We start from the raw sequence: 27,732 nt of genomic DNA, 5'->3' as shown, positions 1-27,732 counted from the left end.
TATGTTATTACCCAACAATACATTGTTGTTATATTTGTCTTAAACAGAGTTTTCTTTCAGAGAGATTTTAAAAATAAGAAAAAAGGGGCGCCTGGGTGGCGCAGTCATTAAGCATCTGCCTTCGGCTCAGGGCGTGATCCCGGCGTTCTGGGATCAAGCCCCACATCAGGCTCTTCTGCTGGGAGCCTGCTTCTTCCTCTCCCACTCCCCCTGCTTGTGTTCCCTCCTCTCGCTGGCTGTCTCTCTCTGTCAAATAAATAAATAAAATCTTTAAAAAAAAATAAGAAAAAAAAATTTTTTTTTAGGATTTTATTTATTTGAGAGAGAGAGGGGTAAGGGGCAGAGGGAGAGAGTCTTAAGCGGACTCTGCACTCAGCGTGGAGCTTGGTGTGGGGCTTGATCCCACGACACTGAGATCATGACCTGAGCCGAAATCAAGAGTCCCCATGCCTAGCCACCCAGGCGCTCCCCAAAAAACATTTTATATTTACCATTTTCAGTGCTCTTCATTCCTTAGTGTAGAGCCAGGTTTCTCTTGTATCATTTTTCCATCAGCCTGAAGGACTTCCTTTTTTTTTTTTTTTTTTTTTTAAGATTTATTAGAGTGAGGGAGAGAGAGAGAAAATCTCAAGCACACTCCACATGGAGCCCATGACCTGAGATGATGACCTGAGCTGAAATCAAGGGTTGGATGCTTAACTGACTAAGCCACCCAGGCGCCCCTATATGGGACATTTTCATGATTCTGCCCTTTCACAGTATTTCTAGGTTTATTGATTTTTTTCTTTTGGTGTGTAGTATACCAGTAATACGCTTAACACCTGCTAACATATTAATTATTTGGATTTTTTATTTCATCCAAAAGTAGTATGTGATGTTTGGTGTTGATGTTTATATTCTATGAAAGTGTTGTGCCATAATGTTACTACATTTTGCTATGGTTCCTGTCAAATGAAGAATTTTCCATTATCATGCTCATAAAGTTTCTTGGTTGAAACTCTGAAAGCTACACATTGCCTTGGTAAAAACTGAAGCACGTATATTAAATGTTCATTCTCATTTTTGTGTATTTTCTAAAGTCTGCAGTATCAGTGTTACTTTTTCTCAAAGTCAGATTTTAGTTTTTAATACTTGACACTATCATTAACAAACTTTTAAAATTCTTCATACATGGTAAGAATATCTCATGAACGCTCTTAATCTTTTTATTTTTTCATTCTTTTACATTCTCATTTTTTCATCTCCAAAGAATTTGCAAGACAAAGTACACCATCTTTTTTCAGTAAAATAAATTGTATCTAGTGATTTTTATTTGCTTTACCATTTGCCAGAATTTTGTATGTAATGTTTTTGAAAATTTCCTACTTGTATTGTCATTGGACAGTTAACTGCCACTATTAAGTCAGTAACTTTTAGCTGGTATGTTTAAGTTTGGTCAGGTGAGTGGAGATTTTTGTGATAACTGGAAGTAATTAGTTTAGGAAGTAAAAAAAAAAACTGTACCTTTTCTCTCTTTTGTACAGTATCAAAGGTGCAGAATCTGGGATAAGTTGCATGAAGAGCATATCAATGCAGGACGTACCGTTCAGGTAAGGCTATTATTACATTGCTTCTAATAAATCAATATGGAAAAGACTGTCTTAAGAAAATTTTGCTAAAATAAATACCCTGTGGTTGGATCCTTTTATGCGTATTTGTAGCTATTTCTTTAAACGATGCATTTTTAGCAGGATTTACTGAATCAAATGTTATACATATTTTTAAGATTTTGATTCATATTACCAAAATTTCCTTCCAATGTTATCAACTTACATTCAAAATCAACGCATTTTCCAAAAACCTTACCGCCATTAGTATTACCCATTTCTTAAAATTTTGCTGATTAATAGGTTAAAATAATGTTGCTTTGTTGTTTTAATCTGGGGTTTTTCCTTTTATTGCTTTGAATGGTGAAAGTTTTTTTCATATGTGCCTTGGATAATAATACTTCTTTTGTAAATTTCCTGTTCATGTCCCCTGCATATATTATGTTTTTGTCTTTTGCAAGAGTTTTTAATAATTTTACGATACTGTTCTTCTGTGTGTAATACTGTTATAGCAGCATAGTGTTGCAAATATTTTTTGCAGTTATTGGCTTTTTAATAAACAAATGTTAATTATTTTAAATTAGTTTTTAAAAATCATGTATTTATATTGTTAAAAGCCAAATAAAATTAAAAGACTTTATCTTACCCTTCTCCATCTCCAAGTCCTACTTGGAAGAAACCCCTTTTAATCATTTTGGCCATTTTCCCTGGTATTTAGCTCTTTATTCCTTAATATCATGTGTAGACTGGTATTTCTCAATTAATCAGGTTCAGACATTATCTCTTTTTGCCATGATAGGTAGAAATCTAGCTTTTTACTCTGCTTTTGTACTTCCCTTCCCCTTTTACGATCACATATATTATAATTTTTGGTTAAATTATAAATCAGTATTTTATTATTTTGATTATAAAGATATTGTTTCCTTCTAAACCAAATAGTGAAATAGTATAGTCTTTGCTTTTTATGAAGTTAATAGTTGTCTCTCTCTCTCTCTTTTTTTTATTTCCTGGCTTTCTGTGTATTTGTAGTTAATTTTTTTCTAAATGCTCCACATCTCTGCTACCAGCTGTCAATACTAATTTTCATATGCTCAAATATACTACATTCCATTCTTTATCCTGAAGACTCCTTCCTGTAGCCCTGTTCCCAGTCCCAGTCTGGACTTACTGTCTAGGTTTGTTGCACAGCTGCTGTTCTGGGACTTCCTTCAGCTGCTCTTCTGTGTTGGGTCCCTGTTTTCCTAGATATCCTGTCTTAACTCATTTTTGGTTTACTCCATTGTTTTGTTGGAGTACATCTTTTAGTAGCTCTCTAAATAAGGGTACCTTGGAGGTAAATTTTTATGTTATCATGAGTCTGAAAAATACCTTTTTTCTCCCCTCACATGTGATTGCTAATTTCAGTAGGTATAGCATTCTAGTTGGAATTCTTTCAAATTTGAAGGTTCTCTAGTTTAGTGTTGCTCTTAATAAAGCTGATATCTGATTTCCCAATTTTTGTATGAGATCCTTTTGTTCCCCCCTCCCTCTTTGGGAGCTTTTGTAATCTGTTTAATCCCTGGAATTCTCAAATTTGATCATGATATGCTTCGTGTTAGACTCTTTCAATCTGAAAACTTATGTTCTTTATTAGTTCTGGGAAATTTATTTATTTTTTAAAGACTTATTTATTTTAGAGAGAGAGCATGCACTAGCGGGGTGAGGGGCAGAGGGAGGAAGAGAGAATGCAGACCCCCACTGAGTATGGAGCCCACATTGATCCCAGGACGTTGAGATCATGACCTGAGAGTAAATCAAGGGTCAGATGTTTAACCAACTGAGCCACCCGGTGGGAAATTTAAATTATTTGATAATTTATTCCTCTGCTCTTTGTTTTTATTTATTTATTTATTTATTTATTTATTTATTTTAATCTTTAATAATGATTTTTTATTATATTATGTTAGTCACCATACAGTACATCCCCGGTTTTCGATGTAAGGCTCGATGATTCATTAGTTGTGTATAACACCCAGTGCACCATGCAATACGTGCCCTCCTTCTACCCATCACCGGTCTATCCCATTCCCCCACCCCCTCCCCTCTGTAGCCCTCAGTTTCTCATAGTCCATAGTCTCTCATGTTTCATTCCCCCTTCTGATTACCCCCCCTTTCTTTATCCCTTTCTTCCCCTACTGATCATTCTAGTTCTTATGTTCCATAGATGAGAGAAATCATATGATAGTTGTCTTTCTCTGCTTGACTTATTTCACTAAGCATTATCTCTTCCAGTGCCATCCATGTTGTAGCAAATGTTGAGAACTCGTTCTTTCTGATTGCTGAGTAATATTCCATCGTATATATGGACCACAACTTCTTAATCCAGTCATCTGTTGCAGGGCATCTCGGCTCCTTCCACGATTTAGCTATTGTGGACATTGCTGCTATGAACATTGGGGTGCATATGGCCCTTCTCTTCACTACGTCTGTATCTTTGGGGTAAACACCCAGTAGCGCGATGGCTGGATCATAGGGTAGCTCAATTTTTAACTTTTTAAGGGACCTCCACACTGTTTTCCAGAGTGGCTGTACCAACTTGCATTCCCACCAACAATGTAGGAGGGATCCCCTTTCTCCACATCCTCTCCAACAATTGTTGTTTCTTGCTTGTCTATTTTTGCCATTCTAACTGGCGTAAGGTGGTATCTCAGTGTGGTTTTGATTTGAATTTCCTTGATGGCTAATGATTTTGAACATTTTTTCATGTGTCTGTTAGCCATTTGTATGTCTTCATTGGAAAAGTGTCTGTTCATATCTTCTGCCCATTTTTTGATTTATTTGTTTCTCGTGTATTGAGTTTGAGAAGTTCTTTGTAGATCTTGGATACCAGTCCTTTATCTGTAGTGTCATTTGCAAATATATTCTCCCATTCCATGGGCTGCCTCTTAGTTTTTCTGACTGTTTCCTTGGATGTGCAGAAACTTTTAATCTTGATGAAGTCCCATAAATTCATTTTATCTTTTGTTTCTCTTGCCTTTGGGGATGTATCATGAAAAAGGTTGCTTTGGCCGATGTCGTAGAGGTTGCTGCCTGTGTTCTCCTCTAGAATTTTGATGGATTCCTGTCTCACATCGAGGTCTTTCATCCATTTGGAGTTTATTTTTGTGTATGGTGTGAGATAGTGGTCAAGTTTCATTCTTTTGCATGTAGCTGTCCAATTTTCCCAGCACCATTTATTGAAGAGACTGTCTTTTTCCCATCGGATGTTTTTTCCTGCTTTATCAAATATTAGTTGCCCAAAGAGCTGAGGGTCCATTTCTGGGCTCTCTATTCTGTTCCATTGGTCTATGTGTCTGTTTTTGTGCCAGTACCATGCTGTCTTTGTGATCACAGCTTTGTAGTACAGCTCGAAATCCGGCATTGTGATGCCCCCAGCTTTGTTTTTCCTTTTCAACAGTTCCTTGGAGATTCGGGGTCTTTTCTGGTTCCATACAAATTTAAGGACTATTTGTTCCAGTTCTTTGAAAAACGTTCTCGGTATTTTGATCGGGATAGCATTGAAAGTGTAGATTGCTCTGGGTAGCATGGACATTTTAACTATGTTAATTCTTCCGATCCATGAGCATGGAATATCTTTCCATCTTTTTATGTCTTCCTCAATGTCTTTTAAGAGTGATTTATAGTTTCTAGAATAAAGGTCCTTTACGTCTCTGGTTAAGTTAATTCCAAGGTAACGTATGGTTTTTGGTGCTATTGTAAATGGGATGGATTCCCTAATTTCTCTTTCTTCGTTCTCGTTATTTGTGTACAGAAATGCAACTGATTTCTGAGCATTGATTTTGTATCCCGCCACGTTACTGAATTGCTCTATAACTTCTAATAGTTTGGGAATGGCTTCTTTTGGGTTTTCCATATAGAGTATCATGTCATCTGCAAAGAGAGACATTTTGACTTCTTCTTTGCCGATTTGAATACCTTTGATCCCTTTTTGTTGTCTGATTGCTGTTGCAAGGACTTCTAGTACTATGTTGAATAATAGTGGCGAGAGTGGGAGAGTATTTATTTATTTATTTATTTATATATCTTTAATTGCAAGAGTCAGCAAATGATGGCATTTTCCTTGGAGGAACCTCCAAATATCAGTAGCTGGAGGTTTGTTCTAGTTTAGTTTTCTAAAGAAGAATCCTCATTCTCCTAAGCCAAGTGGACACTTACTTTTCAATACAGAAGCAGACTAAGTGGAGGCTGCTAGGCTTTCATTGATCAGTACAGGCTTTCACATAAATCTCTTTTAGCCCTGTGCCCGGTGTGTCTGAATCTCTGCGGTGGTTTGTTTCTACAAAGAGTGCATCTCTGGTCTTCTTGCATTTCAAAAAGGTTTCTATAGCTGCAGTGAGTGATTGTAATGGGATAGAGTGAAATGAATGCAAGAGATCCTTTAGGAGAGATTACAGAGATAGTGGAGAAGGAAAAAAACAGATGGACTTGAAGTCTAGTGGAAATTTGACTTACCTCTTTATATATGTATTTTACTGCTTGCTAACTAGATTATAGATGAAGAGATCAGCGATTGTGCCTCTGCTATTTGTGTATCCCACAGTATCTGGTGTTCAGCTAGGTTCAGTGTTTATTGAATGGTATTAAGCATGTAAATGTCAATGAGGTTATTATGACTAGGATTTCTTACCATCTTCACTGTTCAATAGGTCAGTAAAAATCACTTATTTTCTTGAGACAATGGTTATAGTCAAAGTGTTTGTTTACTGATTAAAGAATATATATATATTTACATTATTGATCTCCATCTGGCAGGAAAGATTTATGTGTGCCATTAAAAAAGTGAGATTGAAACTGTTTTTAGATATAGGTATTTGCTTAGTTTTATTCATATATGCTCTGAATTTTGTGTATAGGCTAGTTCTTTGCTAATTTGTGTAAAACTTATTTTTGTACAGTTTCATGAACAGTTATAATAGATTTTCTAGATTTCTCATTATTAGATATATATAATGAGAACTGTCTTTTCACTTTCATTATAGCATCTTTATTGAAAAAGAGTTCTTAATTTAAACATAGTCTAATTTGTCAGTCTTTTGTTTTATGGTCATACTTTGGGTGTCTTATTCAAGGAATCCTCTCCTATGTTCAAGAAGATATTTTCCTATATTTTCTAATGAATGCTTTAAATGTTTTGCTTTTAAAATTTAAGTCTTTAATCCATCTGAAATTGGTGATACGAAGTAGATACAAATAAAATTTCCTTTATTCCATTTGGAAAACCAGTTGTCTCTCACTGTTAACTGATTTCTGCAGTGCTATTTACATATTACAATTTCATATATGTATGTGTCTGTCTCTGGTCTTTCTATTCCACTGGTCAGTTTGTCTGTTTCTCCATCAAGTTTATACTCTCTTAATTAAGGTAGCCTTGTATAAGGCTTGATATCTGGTAGGACAGTGCTTCCATCTTACTTTTGCTTTTCAGGAGTGTTTTGTTTATACTTGGCCCTTTAGTCTTCCATATGAAATTTGGACCTGCTTGTCAAAGTCCATACACAATCTTGTTGGGAATTTGGGAATTGCATTGGATTTATCCATGTATTTAGAGAAAACTGACATGTTTATAATCTCTGGTTTCCCTACCTATGAATATGGGGTATTCTTGCACTTTTTAATGTCTTTTTAAATATTCTGCATACTGATTATGGTAGATTTTTAAAGATACCTGCAAATATTTCCATCCTAGTTGGTATTCTACATTATGACCATAGAGTATGATTCCCTTCCTGTTGAATCTGGGCTGAGGCAAAAGTAATGGTGTCTGATTTCTGAGGCCAAGTCAGAAAGGTCAGATAGGTTCCACTGGTTCTCTGAGGGTGCCTGCTCTGGGGGGACTTTGCCATCATGTGAAATGTCCAACTATCCTGAGACCCCTTTGTAGGAGATAGCTACAGCAACAGCTGAGCGCTCTGGAACTTAGAGCCTTAGGTGCCAGCCACGTGAGTGAGTTATCGCAGACATCTAGTGCAGTTGAGCTTTCAGATGACTGTAGCCTCAATGGGTGCCTGACTTAGCCACATGGAAGACCCCAAATGAGAATTGCCCAACTGAAGATGTCCTAACTTTATGGACTACAAAATCACTAGCAAAATCAAATGGTGGTTTTAGGCCCTTAAGTTGTGGAGGAATTTGTTATGCAGCAACAAATGACTGCAATACAGGCAATACAGTTATTTTATGCATCTATTTCATTTATCTGGTGTAAGTACTTTACAGTTTTACGGAGTGTCTGTGTTTGGGGGAGGTGTTAAATGTCTTTCTTTTAAATTATGCTTTCTAACTTGATGGTGTATATAGAAATACAATTTTCATATATAGATCTATGGCTGATTACACTTAAATTCTGAATAATTGGTCTAAGTCAATTGGACTTTATATATACCCATATATATATATATATTTTTTTTTTTAATAATGTTTTTCTTCTCTTGTAACATCACCCATTTTTCCTGATTTCTTTCTAGTTTTGATTTCTTGTGTGTGTGCGTGTGTTTTTTTTCCAAGCTGGCTTTCTAGTTATTGGAAGAAACAATTGGTTATAAACAAGCTTATTCAAATGTATCTTTTTTAAAAGATTTATTTTTTTTAGAAAGAGAGTGTGTGTTTGTAATGGGGGGATGGACAGAAGGAGAGGGGTGGAGAGAATTCTCAAGCAGACACCCTGCTGAGTGCAGAGCCCGAGGCGGGACTTAACCCAGGACCCTGAGATCCTGACCTGAGCCGAAATCAAGAGTTGAATGCTTAACCAGCTGAGCTACCCAGGTGCCCCATTGTTCAAATTTATCTTTTAAAAAAAGATCTTAGGGGCATCTGGGTGGCTCAGTTGGTTAAGTGCCTGCCTTCCGGTCAGGTCGTAATCTCAGGTCCTGGGATCAGGCCCTGCATCTGGCTCCCTGCTCCCCCTCTGCGTCTTTGCCCATTTTCTTGCTTGCTCACTCTGCTCTCTCTCTGTGTCAAAGAAATAAATAGATATCTTAAAAAAAAAACTTATAAATGACAACAGCTCCCTCTGCAAAAGAATTCTTTATTTATACATAATGCTTTCTCTGAAAGTAAAATCTTATTCTACTGTATTCCAGGATGATTTTAAGGATTGTTAATCATGTGTGCAAAGTGCTTACATAGCCTTTGTCATACAGTAGGTATTCAGTACATAAGAGGAATTGGAATAAACTTGATTTGATACTTTCACTTTTAATTGCCAGCTCAAGCTAAGCGAAAGTGTTGGGTTTTTGTTAGTTTAACTTAAAACATTGTAATTGCATCACTTTTTCCCATTTTTTGTGGCTTGTCATATAAAAGTACAAAATGTATATTATGATAAAGCTTAGTTTTTCCTGTCCCCCTTCCCAAGTACTTAACATATAATATACTAGCTGGTAATAGAGGATTCTGCAAAATATATCAGAATTTTTGCTTTGAAGAAACTTACCTAAATGGGAATTCATAAAAAGTTAAGTAAAATATTTAAATAGTTTAAGGCTTTAGTAAACGAAGTAAGTCAATATAGGATTGTCATATATATTATAGAGACCAATAAGTGATATAGTGCTAGCTGGCTAGATGCTGGATAAAGGAAGTGTTATCCTCATTTTTTAGATAAAAGAAGGCTCTTGGAGAACAGAGAAACTTAGTGTACTAACTGCACAAGGCCTCAATAAGTGGCAGTGCAGGAATTTAATCTGGAATTAATATTAACTTAGGTGTATAGAAAGGGAGTACTGCACTTAATACCTATCTATTAGATCCTCATTAGATACATGTTGAGTAAATGAATGGAGACTTTTTTCTCCTTTGAGTTTTACTGCTTTTGGTAGTTCAATTAATATTTTTAAAACTCTCTATATATGTTCTTTTTGGTGCCTTTTGATGTTGAAATAAGTGTAAAGTTGTTATACTACTGTCAATACCTTAGTGTAGTTAGGTAATGCAAGAATAGTCCAGATTTATTGTAATTAAGCAGTTATGACTCTGGAGCCTTTAATAATAAATGATATGTCTAGAATGTGTTTACTCTAAGTTGTTTAAATGTTTACCAGTGGACTTGTGCTCTGTGTTTGTAAGGAAATCAGGTTATTATGATACCAAATGTTTTTAGCTGTACACAATTTGCTCACAAAATTACATGTTGTAAAAACACATTAGGAATCCTTAAATCAATATTTAACAAAGGCAAATATATGCATAGCCACTCTTTTAATCATTAAATACATAATTAGCCATTTTTCAGAATTTCAATTAACTCAGAATAATTACTTTCTACAATTATCAGTACAGATAAGTATATGTTTAAACATATCTTTTAATCTTTAGACAGAAACTTCAGGATATTCCTGAAAGAAGGGGGAAAAGCCAGACCTAGTTATTAAATTTAGTTATAGAACTAAAGAGAGAAATATGCCACCTTCATTTTACTGAAAGTTTGGCCATAGTTCACAGTTTACTACTTGCATACTACAAGCTTGCTAATTACTGAGTTTGTATACTTTCTTGTTTTTAAACTTACTTCATTGACTGTAGACCCATTTATCTAACTTGTGGATATTGCTATTAAGTTTTCAAAACTTGGCATATCAGCCTTTCTGACCTGATTATTAAAAGAGCAGAAACAGGGGCGCCTGGGTGGCTCAGTCATTAAGCCACCATCAGCCTAACTGATGAAGTAACTTTTTGACAAATTACACACACTTCAAACATACAAAATACAGAAAATAGTAAAAATAATGTAATACTTACGTTCTCATTACCCAGCTTTGTTAAATATTGACATTTTGTCACAATTTATTCCTTTTTAAAAAAAATTTTATTATAATAATTATTTTTTTAGAGGAGGGAGGGGCAGAGGGAGAGGGAGAGAGTCTTAAGCAGACTCTGTGCTCTGCATGGAGCCTGATGTGGGGCTCTGTCTCACAACCCTGAGATCACAACCTGACCTGAAATCAAGAGTCTGATGCTTAACTGACTGAGCCACCCAGGCATTCCTTCCCTTTTTTTTTTTAAGAAAACTTTACAGATACCACTGAACTCCCTTGTGTACCTTTTCTTGATTCCATTTACCTTGTTCCTTTCTTCATCTGAAGAAAATCCTTTCTCCTGATTTAAGTATTTATCATTTCTTAAAAAATTTTTTTTATTATTGTTGTTGTTTTTTAAGTAAACTCTGTTCCCAAGGTGGGGCCTGAACTCACAACCCTGGGATCAAGAGTTACACACTCTACTGACTGAGCCAGTCAGGCACTAAGTATTTATCATTTCTGTGCATTTAACTATTTACAAATAATAAATGATAGTGTTTTGCATTTTTCTTTCTGCTTTTTTTTCCAAACAACTTTCTTGAGGTGTAATTGACATACAATAAAGTACACAATTTGATAACTTTTGACAAGTGTATACCATGAGACCATCACTACAGTCAAGATAATTATATATCCTTCACCCCAAAAAGTTCCTTCATACCCCATTGTAACTCTCTTCTGGCTTCTCCCGGCCACATACCTATGCACCTCTTCCCACTCTCTACTCTCCATGTACGCATGCGCACACACATATACACAAACATACCGAGTGCCCAAGCAACCACTGTACAGTAGTTTGGATTTCCTAGAATTCTATATAAATAGAATCATGAAATAAACACTTCTTTTGTCTGGCTTCTTCCACTCTGCATAAATATTTTGGGGTTCATCCATGTTACAATGTGTATCAGTATTTCATTCCTTTTCATTGCTGAGTAGGTATTCTATTGTATTAATATACCACAGCTTGTTCATCTGTTCATCTGTGATGGACATATGGGTTGTTTCCAGCTTGGGGTTATTAAAAATAAAGCTGCTGTGAACATTTGAGTAAAGGACGTTGTATGGACAAAGGATTTCATTTCTCTTGGGTAAATACTTATGAATGGAATGGCAGGATCATATACTTGTTATTTCTTAATTATTTTAGAAACTGCCAAGCTGTTTTCTGAAATGGTTGTATCATTTTATATTCCCACCAGTTATTCATATCCTTGTTAACACTTGATATGGATAGTCTTTTTTTTTTTTTTTTAAGATTTTATTTATTTATTTGAAAGAGAGTGAGTGAGAGAGCACAAATGGTGGGGAGATGCAGAGGGAGAAACAGACTTCACGCTTTGTGAGGAGCCCAACTCAGGGCTCAATGCCAGGACCCTGAGATCATGACCTGAGCCAAAGGCAGATGCCTAACCAACTGAGCCACCCAGGTGCCCCGAGGTGGTTAGTCTTATTAATTTTACCCATTCTGTAGGTCTGTAGTGGTATCTCATTGTGATTTTAATTTTGATTAATGATGCTTCTATTTTATTTTGAATTATTTTTTATTCTATTGTATCTCCTTGTCTTGCTAGCTGTAACTTTTTGTTTTGTTATTTTAGTGGACACTTTAGGGTTTATAGTACACATCTTACTACAGTTTATCTTTAAGTTATACACTATTTCACATATGTTTAAGAAAATATACTTCTGTTTCTCCCCTCTCAGTCTTCATGCTACTGTTGTTGTATGTTTTACTTATACATATGTTATATACTTCATAATGTTTAAACTCTCAGTTATCTTTTTCAAGTGATATAGATATTAAGGGGAAAAATCTTACATATTGTGTCATTTTCATTTCTGGTGTGCTTAATGCCTTTGTGTAGACCCATATTCCATCTGGTATAATTTTCCTTTTGACTGAAAGATTTCTTTTAACATTTTTTGGAGCACAGTTATGCTGGTGATGAATTCTTTCATCTTTTGTGTATCTGAAAAGCCTTTATTTGGCCTTTGTTTTTAAAAGGAATTTTGCTATATATAGAATTCTACATTGACTTTTTTCTTCCAGTACTGTATAGATGTTTTCAACTTTTTTCCACTTGCATTTTTTTTCAATGAGAAATCTGTTTCATTCTTATCTCTACTCTCAGTGTGTAATATGTCTTTATTCTCTGGCTGCTTTTACAATTTTCCCTGTTGCACTGGCTTTGAGTTCTTTGATTATGATGAACCTTGGTGGCATTTTTTCCCACATTTCTTGTGCTTTCAATTTGGAGAACATTTCAGATCTCTAGGTTTATAGTTTGCATCACATTTGAAAAATTTTGGCCATTATTTCTTTGAATATTTTTCTGTCCCTTCCCATCTCTCCTCGTCTTCAGAGACTCCAATTACACATATGTTGGACTGCTTGAAGTTATCTTACAACTCACTGATGCACTTTTAATTTTTTTGGAGTCTTCCTTCTCTTTGTGTTTAATTTTGGATAGTTTTATTTCTAAGCCTTCATATTTACTAGTCTTAGCAGCAGCAGCATCCAATCTGCTGTTAATATATTCAAAGCATTTTTCATCTCACACATGGTAGTTTTCAATTCTAGAACTTTGATTCAGGCGCCTTACTCTGTCTTTTTATTAATAGACTTTACACTGAACACGGGGCTTGAACTCAGGACCCTGGGAGCAAGAGTTGCATGCTCTACCAACTGAGCCAGCCAGGTACCCTGATTTGGGTCTCTTTATATCTTCCATGTCTCTACTTAACTTTTTAAACATATGTATGTCAATTCTGGGTTAGTTTCAATCAAGTGATTATTCTTCATAGTTTGCTATTCCTTTGTATGTCTGGTGATCTTTTATTGGGAGACCTTTGCCTGGCTGGGTGCTAGATTATGTATGTAGGTAGGTAGGTAGGTAGGCAGGTAGGTATGGAGTGCTAGTTATTTTCATGTTCCTGTAAATCTTCTTGAGCTTCATTCAGGAATATAGTTAAGATACTTGGAAACAGTTTGATTCTTTCGGGTCTTACTTTTATGATTTATTAGGCTTGATTGGAGCAATCCCCAGTATTGCAGTACAATCTTTCTGAGTGCTCTAGCTAGTGCCCTGGGAATTAAGTTTTTAGCTGGTGGGAACAGACACTGCTTAAAGATTTGAGTGAGTACTAAGCATTGTTCCCTCTAAGCTTTGGGGATGATTTTTTTTCTTCCAGCCTCAGGTAGTTTTCTCACATGCATGTTTTGGTCAGTTCTCTGCTAAATACTTGCAGGCTGTCCCTCTGCATATCTGAAGGGTTCTCTTTCTGTGCAGCTCTCTCCTCTCCAGTACTTCAGTACTCTGTTCTGTAAACTCTGCAGAAGCGGAAGTCTATCTATTATTATGTTTTGAAACTGCAAGTGGAATAAGTTTAACAGTTTTCATCTCTGGGATAAGAAAACGTTAGCATTAAGATAGATTTGGTGATCAGATTTTGAAAGTAAGTGGAAAAGTTGGAAATTGTTACTACTGTAATAATTTACTGAAGAATATTAACTTAGTTTTTATAGAAGAAACTTGATCAGCCTAGTCTCCGTAACAGTGGTGATACAGAATTTGTTGAGAACACAGATTTCTGGGACTCACCTTAAAGATTCTGTGATAGTAGATTTCAGACAACATTTAGAAAGATTCTGCTCCTGGGGCGCCTGGGTGGCTCAGTTAACCGTCTGAACTCTTGATTTTGACTCAGGTCATGATCTCAGGATCGTGAGATCCAGCCTGGAGTTGGGCCTGTGATCAGTGCTCAGTGCAATCTGCTTGAGATTCTCTCAAGTTATCTTACAACTCACTGATGCACTTTTAAATTTTTTGGATTCTTCCTCTGCCCCTCTGTGCACTCATCCACACATGCACTCTCTCTCTCAAATAAATAAAATCTTAAAAAAAAATACCACTCTACAGAGTCTATCCCAGTTCTATAGGCAGTGAAAATTAAAAAATTAGCCTTGGAACTTGTAGGAGTAAAACATGACTTTCATAATTTTACCACAAGAAATGTAGAACAGTTGAGCTATGTATTTTTAATTTTTTTAATTTTTAATTTTTTAGGAGAATTTAAAAGGAGAAACAGTAGAAAAGAGAGGGGATGAGGAGAGAAAAGGGAGATGTGAGGATAGTAAACAGAAGTTAGGAGAACAGAAGAAAAGATTAGAGAGAGTCAAGGCCAGGTAAGGAATGGAAGAGAAGATAGAATAGATTCCAAAAATGAATGCTATTAGAAGATGAATTATTTTAGATTATTCTGAGCTTCAGTTGAATTTAAATTTTGCCTCAACATATTTATGAGCTGATTAATCAGGATTTAGTGTTTCTGACCTCTACTCTGATTGGCATAGGTACTATAGAACCTCAGGGAGGAAATTAAATCTAAGGTGGACACACCATTGTTTTGTGTACCTCTAAAGAAGAAAAGTGCTGCCAGTTAAGATTGGCCCGTTGCTTTTTTTGGTTTTTTTTGAGTTCTATTTTAAGATACATTCCAATTTCAAAGATGTTAGAATGTGGGAAAGATATTGTGTCCTAAAATTGATAAAATATATTATTTAGAAAACTTCTACCCTTATACTCCACCTCTGTCTTTCCCCAATTTGGCTTATTTCTTCTGTTTTGCTAATACTTTAGGGACGGCTCAAATCCACTTCCTTCATGAAGCCTGTCTAGATTATTGTAGTAAGATATTTCAAGTTTCCTTTGAGCATGTTTCTTATGCCCCTTTGAATCCTTTGAATTTTGAATATTTCTCCTTTAATAGAGAATTAAGAGCAATATAGGAGTTTGGTAGTTCTTTCTCTGCATCATCTGTTAACATTATACCATCTGCCCCAAGCAGTAGACCTAATCCTCCTTTCTTGTTCTTGCTCTACATGTATTTTTTAAATCCTTTTTATTGTTCTTAACATTTTCTTCAGCCTCCGCTCATTCTGGGCTCCTACTTTGCTTACATGGGTCTCCTTGTTTCACACCACTCTTTTGTATTCGTCCTTGTTCACATGCCTTTCTTTTCTTTGCTTTGCTTTTTTTTTTTTTTTAACAAATCTCTTAAAATTCTGAATTTATAGCACACCATATACAACCATATTGGATTCTTCAGATGCCACTTTCTTTTCTTATCAGGTTAATTTTTTTGTTTATAGAATCAGAATTTCACCTCTTAGAACCTATCTTTTTCAAAAAAGATCTTCCTGTCACATAATTTCTGTGGCATCACACAGCTATTTTCTCCAGAAAAATTTGATTCACTTCCCTAAAGTATTAGTGTTTCCATTATTCCTTTTTTAACTATTAAGAACTCCAAGATCGCATGGCTGCTTTTTCTCATGAGTTTCATTTCCACTTCACTATTTTATGCTTGTATGTCGGAATTCCAAAAAAGGAGGTTTCTTTTCATTATTTCTTCCAGCTAATGAAAGATGAAATGTTTCATATGCTTAGTGACTTATATTATGCATTCCTAGGGAACAAATTGGGTTGCATTCTTGAGAGTTGGAGATCTCTGTTGTTGTTGGACTACTGTTTTGCCACTTTGTGAAAAATATTAAGAAAGCAGTCATTCATTTATCATGTTTATTGAATCAAATCATGTATCAGGGATCAAATATAGCCTTGAGGACACAATGGTAAAGAAATTAGGCTTAGTCTCTGTCCCTACAAACTTCACAGTTTAGTCGAATGAATTAATATCTTTTATCCAACAAGATGGTAGGTAATATACTTCCACAATGAGATTGATACTCCTTTTTACTCCTACCCAAATGCTTTCACACTTGTTTCTATCCTTAGCTTAATTGACCATACAGGTTAATATAATATTCTTTTCTAAAAATGTTATTAAAACTTTTTACTGTGAAATATAACATATGTGCTATAAATGCATACAACATAAATATACACCCAAACAAATTATTATACTGGGAACACTCATGTAACTACTACTCAGATCAAGAAATAGAAAATTGCCAGCATCCTAGAAACCCTTTATTGCCTCTTCCCTATAACAACCACCTTTCTCCCACCAAAAGTAAATACTATCTTGAATTATATGGTAATTGCTTCTTAGTATTTCTGTATAGTTTTACCACCAAAATGTGTCATTGAGCTATAGATTAATCTGTTTTTGAACATTATGTAAATTGAAATAAACAGAATATATCCTTTGTGTCTGGCTTGAGATTTATCTATGTTGTTGCCTATAGCAGCATTCATTCATTTTCATTACTGTATATAGTTCATTGTATGAGTTTACCATACTGTATGGTAAACATATACTATGATGTATTGATGGTCATTTGGGTTATTTTTAGTCTTTTTGTTTTGTTTTCAGTTTCTATTTCAGATGATATTAACATTCTCATATATTTTTACTGGTATACATGTGCATACATTTCTGTTAAATGTATTCCTAGGACAGGAATTGCTGATTCTTTAGGCATCCTTATTTTCAACTATAGTATAATGACAAACTATTTTCCAAAATAGTACTAATTTTACATTCCTTCCAGCAATGAATGTGAGTTCCTGTGGTCTCCATATCCTCAGCAATATTTAGTCAAGTCAAACTTTAATTTTAGGTGTTCTGGTGGGTAGCTAATTATGGTTTAATTTACATTTACCTGACTGTTAGTGAGATTGAGTAACTCTTTGGCTTTTTTTTTTTTAAGATTTATTTATTTATTTGAGAGAGAGCATATGTACGAGCAGGGGGAGGGGCAGAGAAAGGGGTGGGGAGAGAAAGAGAAGCAGACTCCCTGTTGATTGGGAACTGGCAGGGACTCATGACCCTGAGATCATGACCTGAGGCAAAATCAAGAGTCAGACACTCAACTGCCTGAGCCACCCAGGCGCCCCAGTAACTATGAGAAGTGCCCATTTAGGGTTTTTGCTCACATTCCCACAGATTTTTGTCTTTTTCTTATCTCTAAGAGTTCTTATTGTCTGTGACCCCTTTATCAGTGTGTGCATTACAGTTATCTTCTTCCACTCAGTGGTTAACCTTTTCACTGTCTTTGTTGTATCCCTTGATGACGAGAAGTTCATTTAATTTAATATACTCAAGATTATCTGTTTTTTCTTGGCGCTTTTTGTGCTACATTTAAGAGATATTTCCTCCCCTAATGTCATAAAGATATTCTCTTGTTTTGCCTTTCACATTTAGGTATATAATCCATCTGGTTGATTATTGTGTATGGTGTGAAGTGGTGTGTCCAGTTTTATTTTTTTTCTCATGTGGTTACCCAAATGACCAAGCACTGTGTTTTGGAAGGATCATGCTTCCCTGCAGTGCCACCGTTGTTGTAAATTCATTGCATATATGTTTGGATTGTTTCTTGGCTGTCTGTCTCATTGGTGTGTCTATTTTTGCACTAATACCACACTGTCTTAATTACTGTGGCTTTATAATCAGTCAATATCTAATAGAGGAAGTTTTATTAATCTTCTTCAATGCTAGTAACAGCCCTATATATGCAGTTCCATATATGTTTTAGAATCAGCTTGTCAGGTTCCACCAAAGAACTTTTTTCAAATTTATTCTAATTTATTGAATCTATAGATTCAAAACCATGTTGTTCAGGGGCAACTGTACATGGTTTATTATTTTATCCTTTTACTTTGAACTGTCTTTATGTTTTAGGTGTATTTCTTGCATTTCATATTTTTTGCAGTCTAAAAATGTTTACCTTTTAACTGGAATATTTATTCCATTTATGTGTAATGTAATTGTTGATATATTTAGGTTTAGATATTACACTGTGTTACATGCTTTCTACTTCTTCCACATATTCTTTATTCTTTATCGTATCCGTTTTCACTTCCTTGTTGCTTTTTTTTTTAATTGATCCAACTGTTCTCAGTTTTGGAATTATACACTCTTTAAGAAATTACAAAACACATCCATAAACAATATAGATTATACAGGACCCTTGGAATATTTTACTCGTAAATGTGTCCCCAAATTAAATGTTATTTTTAATGCCATTTTTATATATTTTAATCTTACACATATATTTAAGAGATATTACTATTATTGTTTTAGTATAGTTACTGGTCATGTAGATTTATCCATACTTTTACTCTCTCTCTCTCTCTCTCTCCTTTTTTTTTAATTGTTTTATTAATGTTCTTCATCTCTTTCTGCATCTCCAGCTTTATATCTGGAATTAATTATTCTTTCTGAAGGACACTTTCATATTTACTGTGTATTTGCTGGAGACAAATTCCCTCAGTTTTTGTTTATCTTCATTTTACCTACTGAAAGATATTTTTGCTGGGTATAAAAATTTAGGATGACAGCAATTTTTTTCTCTGTACTTTGAATGTGTCATTTTGCTCTCTTCTGGCTTTTATTGTCACTTTGAGAAGTCTTATTATAGTCTTACTCTTTCTTTTTCTGGTCTTTATTATGGTCTTCTGGGTGTGGCCCTGCTTTTTTTGGTCATTGTTCAAGGTTTGTTGGTGTTTTTGTTGGTATGCACTTTTTATAGTTGGTTGCACTGTTTACATATGAATTTTTCTTTTTACATTATATGGCAGTGTTTGTTATTCTGATACATATAGTACACAAAATAAGATCCTTTAGAACAATTATAGTACATGTATTGTAGGACTTATATGTTGGATCCCAGAATGTGATTTATTGGAGAAAAAAGTTGGACTAGGCATGTTGGATGAAGGAACCAGAAGTTACATAACACAGAGTAAACACACATCTGGTTTGAAGGGTAACTGTGTGGCATGTGCAACATTGGCAGGAGTGCCTCTGAGGTGGTAGGACTATTTTGCAAGAAATTGTATTGCCTCTAGCTCCTTTTGAGCTCTTTCTGGGAGGTCCTGCCATCTCTCTTTTCTTTTTTCCCTTTTTGGCTGTATGTTTTTATTTACTCTTCTTGAGAGTTGTCAACCTTCTTGAATCTGGATTGTTGTCTTTCCTCAGTCATTATCTATTTAAATTTATTTTATGTCCTTTTCTTCTAGGATTCTACATATATGTATATTATATTCTTTTCTAATTATATCCTGTGTCTTTTACCTCTCATATTTTTTAACTGTTTCCTTTTTACGTAGTTTCTTCATATCTAGTTTTCAGTTTACTAAGTCTTGAGTTGGTCTAATATGCAGCTAAATATTTATTTGACACAGGGAGAGCGTGTGCTTATGCACAGCAGGGGGAGCAGCAGGGAGAGGGAAAAGCAGGCTCCCCACTGAGCAGAGAGCCCAATGTGGGGTTGATCCCAGGACCCTGGTATAATGACCTGAGCTAAAAGCAGATGCTTAACAGATTGAGCCACACAGGTGCCCCACAGCTAAACTCTAATTAAATTTTTTCTTTTGTATACTTTATTTTTATTTTTTTGAGATTTATTTATCTTAGAAAGAGAGAGAAAGAACATGAGTGGGGGAGGGGCAGAGGGAGAGAATCTTCAAGCTGACTCCCCACTGAGCGTGGAGTCCAGCACAAGGCTTAGTCAACCCATAAGATCATGACCTGAGCCGAAACCAAGAGTCAGACACTTACCTGACTGAGCCACCCAGGTGCCCCCTGTATGCTCTATTTTTAAATGATAGAATATTCATTCTTTTTAAAAACCTGTATTTTGCTTTTTATAGTTTCTAGTGTTTGCTGAATTTCCAAGCTTGGTTTTTATATCTTTGGACAAAATAACCATAGTTTTTTAGAGTACATTAGCTATTGTGCATATCAAATATCCCTTTGGATGTTTCTGTTGTCTGTTGTTTCCGCTGTTCTTCATCTTCTGTATGCTCTCTGCTTGATTATCTCTGGTGGGCATTATATTTGAAAACTTATAGAAATTAATTTGAGGATAGAGATAATGTTATCTTCCTCTAGAGAGGATTTCATTTACTCCCACTAAGCCCCTGGGGTGCCAATTTTCCACAATGATCTTTATATAGTTTCAGGGATTAAAGTTTTTATGCACTACCCAAAACACTGGAAGCCAAACTGTGGTTCATGTGAGGGCTGATTTATTTTAGGATCACCTGGGCTCTCAAGGTATAGCTCTTTCAGATCCCAGCTCAAAGCACTATAGTGGTTATACATAGCAGGCCGCAGCATTGAGTATTTTACCTAGAAATTTATGAGGCTGTCAAACATTCTGGTAAGCAAAGACCTCCAAGCAGATGTGGCCTTCAGTTCAGGACTCACCTCTCTGGATTTTCACCTTTGTATAATTCTTGGCCTACAAATTTCTTACTATCTTGTTTGCTTTTTGATTCCTTTGAATTTTGTTTCTTTGAGATTTGTTTTATTGTCAGCTTTTTAATTAGTCATTGGTGGGAGGGTTAGTTTGAATTATCTACCTTGCTACACCCAGAGGCAGAAACACCTACTTTATAGTTTTCACATATGTTCCTTGTATTTGATTTTGGAGAGACTCTGTAGTTGTTCTGTCCAGTATGGTAGCTCCTAGCCACATGTAATTGTTGAGCACTTAAAATGTGGCTAGTTTGGGGGCACCTGGGTGGCTTAGTCAATTAAATGTCTGACTCTTGATCTCAGCTCAGGTCTTGATCTCAGAGTCATGAGTTCAAGCCCCACTTGAAAAAAAAATGTGACTAGTTTGAATTGAGATGTGCTGTGAATGTAAAATATTTAATTAATAATTTTTATGTTGATTACATGTTTAAATGATAGTATTTTGGATGTGTAATGTATAAAACATTAAAATTAACTTCACCTGTTTCTTTTTACTTTTTAATGTGACTATTAGAAAATTTAAAACTATATATGCCTTGCATTTGTGGTTTGCATTATATTTCTGTTGGATAGTATAGCTATGTAGAAAAATTGTTGAGAACATATGCTCTGTAGCCTGGATTTAATTCCTGGCTGTACTTTTTACTAGAAGTGTAATCCTAGGCTTTTTAAAAAAAAAATGTCTTGCTTTAATTTTCTCTTCTGTAAAATATGAATAATAGGTAAGTTGTGAAGGTAAAACAAGATGAAGAAGGTAAATACATAGTACAGTGGACCAATTTAGCCATTATTGGTGTTTTTGTTACTATAGTATCAGATTTTATAGTTCAGTGGGTATTTTCTTTCTTTCTCTTAACATTTTTCTGTCCACCCTGGACACTGTAATTTGCCTGGGGACATAAACATATGTACAAATTCTATAAAATAGGAAGAACATGTCATAGGCAAATGCTCATTAACTGCAGAAACTTTAATGCTTCTCCAAGATAATACTACCTAAAATATTTTTGTGGACTATGTGACAACTATGTAACCAAGCTTTACAACTATAGTTCAGAAAGGAATTGTACAGCCAAGAGTTGGTGGTGTGTTAGAAATAATACTGTTCCAGCACTTGAAAACTGGACACTAGACTTAATTCTACCACTGTGTTCATCTGGAGTCCAGTTTCCCACTCGTAAAATTGTAAGGTTGGACTAGATGATAACATAGACCTGTGTGTTCTATGATTTTTCCATATTAATGCTTGCATATCACATATTTTTTAATTTACAGTATAGTTATCCTTAGGTTTTTTAGTTCACATAATAGTGACAGATGGTTAAAGGAAGTATAGAGTCATGGCAGGATAGAAGTACAACTTTTTTATTCACTCAGAACATCTTGCAAGATACATTCCAGAATTTTTCTTAATTTTACTAGAATAAAGTAAATAAATTTTACTTGATTATATTAAGGGAAAAAAATATATAGCTAAATTATAACCATAATTTTATATATATATATATGTGTGTATATATATACACATATATATATGAAGATTTAATGGGAAGATTGTTGGACATTTAAGAATACCTGGGTTTTCATAAAAATCCTAGAAGAGGGCACAGGCAGTAATTTTTCTGACATTGGCCATAGCAGCATTTTTCTAGATATGTTTCCTGAGGTAAGGGAAATAAAAAAAAATAAACTATTGGGACTACATCAAAGTAAAAAGCTTCTGCACAGTAAAGGTAACAATCAACAAAACTAAAAGGCAACCTACTAAATGCAAGAAGATATTTGCAAATGACATATCCAATAAAGGGTTAGTATCCAAAATAATAAAGAACTGATACAACTCAACACCCCCAAAACAAATAATCCAATTAAAAAATAGGCAGAAGACATGAACAGACATTTCTTCAAAGAAGACATCCAGATGGCCAACAGACACATGAAAAGATACTCAACATCACTCATCATCAGGGAAATGCAAATCCAAACTACAATGAGATATCATCTCACACTTGTCAGAATGGCTAAAATCAAAACACAAGAAATAAGTGTCGGTGAGTTTATGGAGAAAAAGGAATCCTCATGCACTGTTGGTAGGAATGCAGATTGATGCAGGCACTGTGGAAAACAGTAAGGAAGTTCCTCAGAAAGTTAAAAATGGAACTACCCTACAATCCAGTAATTGCATTACTGATTATTTACCCCAAAAATACAAAAGCCCTAATTCAAAGATATACATGCACCCCTATGTTTATAGCAGTATTATTTACAATAGCCAAATTATGTAAGCAGGCCAGGTGCCTATGGATGGATGACTGGATAAAGAAGATGTCTGTCTGTCTGTCTCTCTCACACACACATACACACACAGGAATATTATTCAGCCATAAAAAAAAGAATGAAGTCTTGCCATTTGCAACAACATGGATGGAGCTAGAAAGTATAATGCTAGGTGAAAAAAGTCAGAGAAAGACAAATATCATATGATCTCACTCATATGTGGAATTTAAGAAACAAAACAAGCAAAGGAAAAAAGAGAAACCAAGAAACAGACTATTAACTCTAGAGAACAAACCAGTAATTACCAGAGAGGAGGGAGGTGGGAGAATGGGTGAAATTGGTGATGAGGATTAAGGAGTGCACTTGTTGTGATGAGCACTGGGTATTGTGTGGAATTGTTGAATCGCTGTATTGTACACCCAAAACTAATACTGTATGTTAACTATGCTGGAATTAAAATTAAAACTTAACAAAAAGATACCTGGGTTTTAATTGAGCTTTGCTGCTAGGTAAAATTAAGTAAATCCTAAACAAGTTTTCTTTGTTCTGATTTTTCTATAATGTAATAATGTGGAATGTAATAACATAGGGTATAATACCTCACCCAGAGTAGGTACTTTAGAAATAAAAGAAATTAATACATTCTGTCCTTTATACAGAATTTGCATTAGTACCTGTGAAAGTGCGATAGGGGAGAAGAATTTACAATACTATATGAGAAATATTAAAATATATTCTTTTTTTAAAGATTTTATTTATTTATTTGAGAGACAGAGCAAGCAAGAGAGAATACAAGCTGGGGAAGGGAGGGAGGGAGAGGGAGCAGCAGACTCCCTGCTGAAGAGGGAGCCCAATGCAGGACTCGGTCCTGGGCTGAAGGCAGACGCTTAACCAACTGAGCCACCCAGGCACCCCAGAATATATTCTAAATTATATGATAAATATTATAGAGCTCTATCATTTTACAGAAACATCATACTCAGATCATTCTTGCAAGTTAGTTCTATTTCATTATCAAAGAATAGTTGGTTGTTTTGTTCTTTGAAGTATAGACCATTGGAAAAGATGGAAAGCTCCCCAGTTCGTTCTATAAAGTTAGCACAACCTTAAACCTGTTAAAATGAGTTTAAATCTAGTAAAGATAATATAGGGGCACCTGGGTGGCTCAGTCGTTAAGCGTCTGCCTTTGGCTCAGGGCGTGATCCCGGAGTCCTGGGATCGAGCCCCGCATCAGGCTCCTCTGCTGGGAGCCTGCTTCTTCCTCTCCCACTCCCTCTGCTTGTGTTCCCTCTCTCGCTGGCTGTCTCTCTCTGTCAAATAAATAAATAAAATCTTTAAAAAAAATCTAGTAAAGATAATATAGACAAATACACCATTCATGTATGCACACGCAGGCACACACACATGTAGACAGACTATGTGTTGAAAGTACAAATAAATTATTAGCTAATTGAATCCAAAAAATTATATATGTGACCAGGAGTAGTTTATCTCAGGAAAGTAAAGATAGCTCTACATTATGAAACCTGCCCATATCAGCATATTAGAGGAAAATTGATGATTATGTCTGTAGACGATTCTAAAAAGAGGGAGAAATCATTTGATACAAATCTGACAACTACACTCAGAAATGCAAATTAAAGCAACAATGAGATAACATGTAGTACTGGCAGTATGTGGGGGGAAATGGGCACTCATACTTCATTGGTAGTATGAATTGTTATTTAGAAAAAACTGATAATAGCTATTGAAATGAGAATGCACATGATCCTTTGAGTACTCTCAATTTTGGGAATAATTTTTTTTTTTAAGATTTTTTTATTTGTTTATTTGACAGACAGCCAGTGAGAGAGGGAACACAAGCAGGGGGAGTGGGAGAGGAAGAAGCAGGCTCCTAGCAGAGGAGCCTGATGTGGGGCTCGATCCCAGAACGCCGGGATCACGCCCTGAGCCGAAGGCAGACGCTTAACGACTGTGCCACCCAGGCGCCCCTGGGAATAATTTCTACAAAATATAGTGTAATAGTATATACTATAATATATACTATTATGGTAATTTAGGATATATTCAAGGACTTCTGTTTTGGAAACAACATGAATGACTGTTGATCACTCGCAGGGGTCATTGAATAAATGATTTTATATCTGTACCATGGAATATGGTATACCCACTAACCAAGAAGGCTATCCATAATGGTATTGTTATATTATTGGGGTGAGGAATAACAAATTATAGATTATTTTACACAATGTAGTTCATTTTTTTTGTAAAAAAGAAGGAAAGTCTTATATATGTTAATGTTTGCATGAGCGGTGGGAAATGTGTGGAAGGGACTGAGTTTAGAGAGGTGGTTGGATTGGTGAAGGGGGAAATCAGTAAGTTTTTCTTGATATGTTCTACAGTGTTTGATTTCTTATAAAGAGCTTTTATTACCTTTGTAATAATCACATTTAATGAAGGAAAAAATGCTGAATAAATTCAAAGTATGAGGATATGAGTTCTCAAGAAGCTCAACTTGGCCAGAGACATGAAAAATAGAAAAATGTTATATATACTTTCTGTTGTAGAGAATACTTGAAATCATTTCCATTCACGACCATTATCACAGATTACCTCTGAAAATAAAGGTATTTTATATTAAGAGATGGTGGCTTTAATGATTTTTTTTTCTTTCATAGCAACTCCGTTCCAATATCCGGGAAATGGAGAAACTTTGTTTGAAAGTCCGAAAGGATGATCTAGTACTTCTGAAGAGAATGATAGATCCTGTTAAAGAAGAAGCATCAGCAGCAACAGCAGAATTTCTTCAACTCCATCTGGAATCTGTAGAAGAACTTAAGAAACAATTTAATGATGAAGAAACTTTATTACAGCCTTCTTTGACCAGATCCATGACTGTTGGTGGTAACGTACTAAGTCTTATTCTTGATCATAGTAATGCAGTTAAAGTTCAGCATCTTGTATAGCTATTACAGATACGTAAGTTTCCGTGGGTCACCTTCTGTTTCAGTATGTTGAATTCTTGGACCCTGAGTGTGCCTAGAAATGCATACCCTAGAAGTTTTGTAGGATAAAAATTTTGAAGCTATGCTGTATAGAGTGGAACTTTCAGGCTTCAAGTCCCTACTTATCTATGTATTGAAAAAGAAAGGTTATAATATTCCCTAAGGAGAATGTCATCCTTGATTGCAGAGTATGCCCCCTTTATGTCCAGGAGTACCCTCTTTCTTTGGCATTATGATTTTCTTTCATAGGGGACGTCAGATCCACAAGCTCAGTTTTCTTTTCTTTTTTTTTTTTTAAGATTTTATTTATTTATTTGACAGAGATAGAGACAGCCAGTGAGAGAGGGAACACAAGCAGGGGGAGTGGGAGAGGAAGAAGCAGGCTCATAGCGGAGGAGCCTGATGTGGGGCTCGATCCCATAACGCCGGGATCACGCCCTGAGCCGAAGGCAGATGCTTAACCGCTGTGCCACCCAGGCACCCCCACAAGCTCAGTTTTCTGAATTTAACTGACAACATTAAATATCTATATCTATATCTGTATATATCTATATATAGATATGTATCTGCATTGGGGGTCATGCTATTAGCTTTTATGAAGTGATACTCTTAAACAGTCCAGCAAAACTTGTCATTGTATTTTTAAGGATGTCATTGATAATTGTTAATTGCATTATGGTAATGCCTTTATAAGGAACCCTGAAAAAAAAATTCTTAGTTTAATACATAATAGTCCTTGAAAACAATTGGGTCTTTTTTTAATCCAATGGGTATTGGATGGCATAACTGGTAAGTTTTCTCTACTTGAGTTATTTACTGGAATGCTAACATCTGATATTTTTAACTACCAGAAGCCAAAGTTTTTAACTGTCCTGGCTTTATTTTATAATTGCTCCCCTCATATTTCCTGTTTTGTTTCTCTTTTAATTTATGCTATCTTGTTATATTTTTACATATGTTTTGAGATGCTTTAAATCTTAACGGTAAAGGTGGGGTATAAATATAAATTAGAATCAGAGATGTTATACCTGCCCAGTTTTCATCTTTTCATTTATGTAGGAGGCTCCTATACCATTCCCTGTCTCCAAAACCAGATTATTTTTAATATTATATTTTCAGCACTAATGAGCCAGTAATTTATAGGGAAGTCGAAATTAAACAATTAGAGGAAACATTTAGGCTATCATCCACAGTTTCTTGGTAATCTTGCTTTTATTGTATCCTTAGTACCTAGCACATGGTACATAGTGCTTGGCACATACTGGACCATATGTAAATGTTGCATAAATGTGAATGAATAAATATCTTTTTAGAGACAATTTTGTAATTTCAGATGTACTATACTCACTACACTCTGGATAACCAGTACCTAAAGTGTTGTTTTGGAGAGAAGGAGATGTTAGCACTCAGCCCCTTGGTTGAAGAGTATTTGGAAAGAATGCTTTCTGATAGTTCGTAGTTACCATTTACATTATTTTGTCCATATATATTTATCACCACCATATTGATGAGCCTAAATGCTGCTCATATCATTTAGTGTGAACTGATAACTTTATGTGCATGTATAAAGAAACGGCTTCCATATGATTAAGCAGTTACCCTGCTTTAACACCTAGACATTGTAACAATGTCTAATCACCTAGACATCTTAATTACCTAGACATTGTGACAGTTGTGATGGAGGTAACAGAATTGAAGATACGCTGGAATTTCTGGAGTCGCTGACATCAGTCTCTCTTGCTAATTAGTTTTGAATTGCCCATCACCAGCAATTCCCTAGCAAACAAAAATTTTGAG

General features: G+C 35.2%; 1 protein-coding gene across 7 annotated transcripts in view; it reads left to right on the top strand.

Moving 5' to 3' along the window:
* STX17 (syntaxin 17) overlaps window positions 1-27,732 on the top strand; it is a 58,611-nt gene that overhangs the window by 10,945 nt on the left and 19,934 nt on the right. For 6 of the 7 annotated variants that reach the window (XM_045780653.2, XM_087869527.1, XM_087869525.1 and 3 more), the window contains exons 3-4: window positions 1,524-1,589; window positions 25,609-25,834. In XM_045780653.2, the coding sequence (XP_045636609.1) occupies window positions 1,524-1,589; window positions 25,609-25,834 (292 nt within the window). Of the gene's footprint in view, window positions 1-1,523; window positions 1,590-12,844; window positions 13,123-25,608; window positions 25,835-27,732 lie in introns of those variants that run through there. The other variant, XM_087869528.1, reaches the window with a different exon arrangement.

This window comes from Ursus americanus, chromosome 18, assembly GCF_024610735.1.
Source record: "Ursus americanus isolate L20-20 chromosome 18, mUrsAme1.1.p, whole genome shotgun sequence".
NCBI lineage: Eukaryota > Metazoa > Chordata > Mammalia > Carnivora > Ursidae > Ursus > Ursus americanus.
Note: the sequence above shows the minus strand (reverse complement) of the source record. Positions and strands in the feature narration are given on the sequence as shown.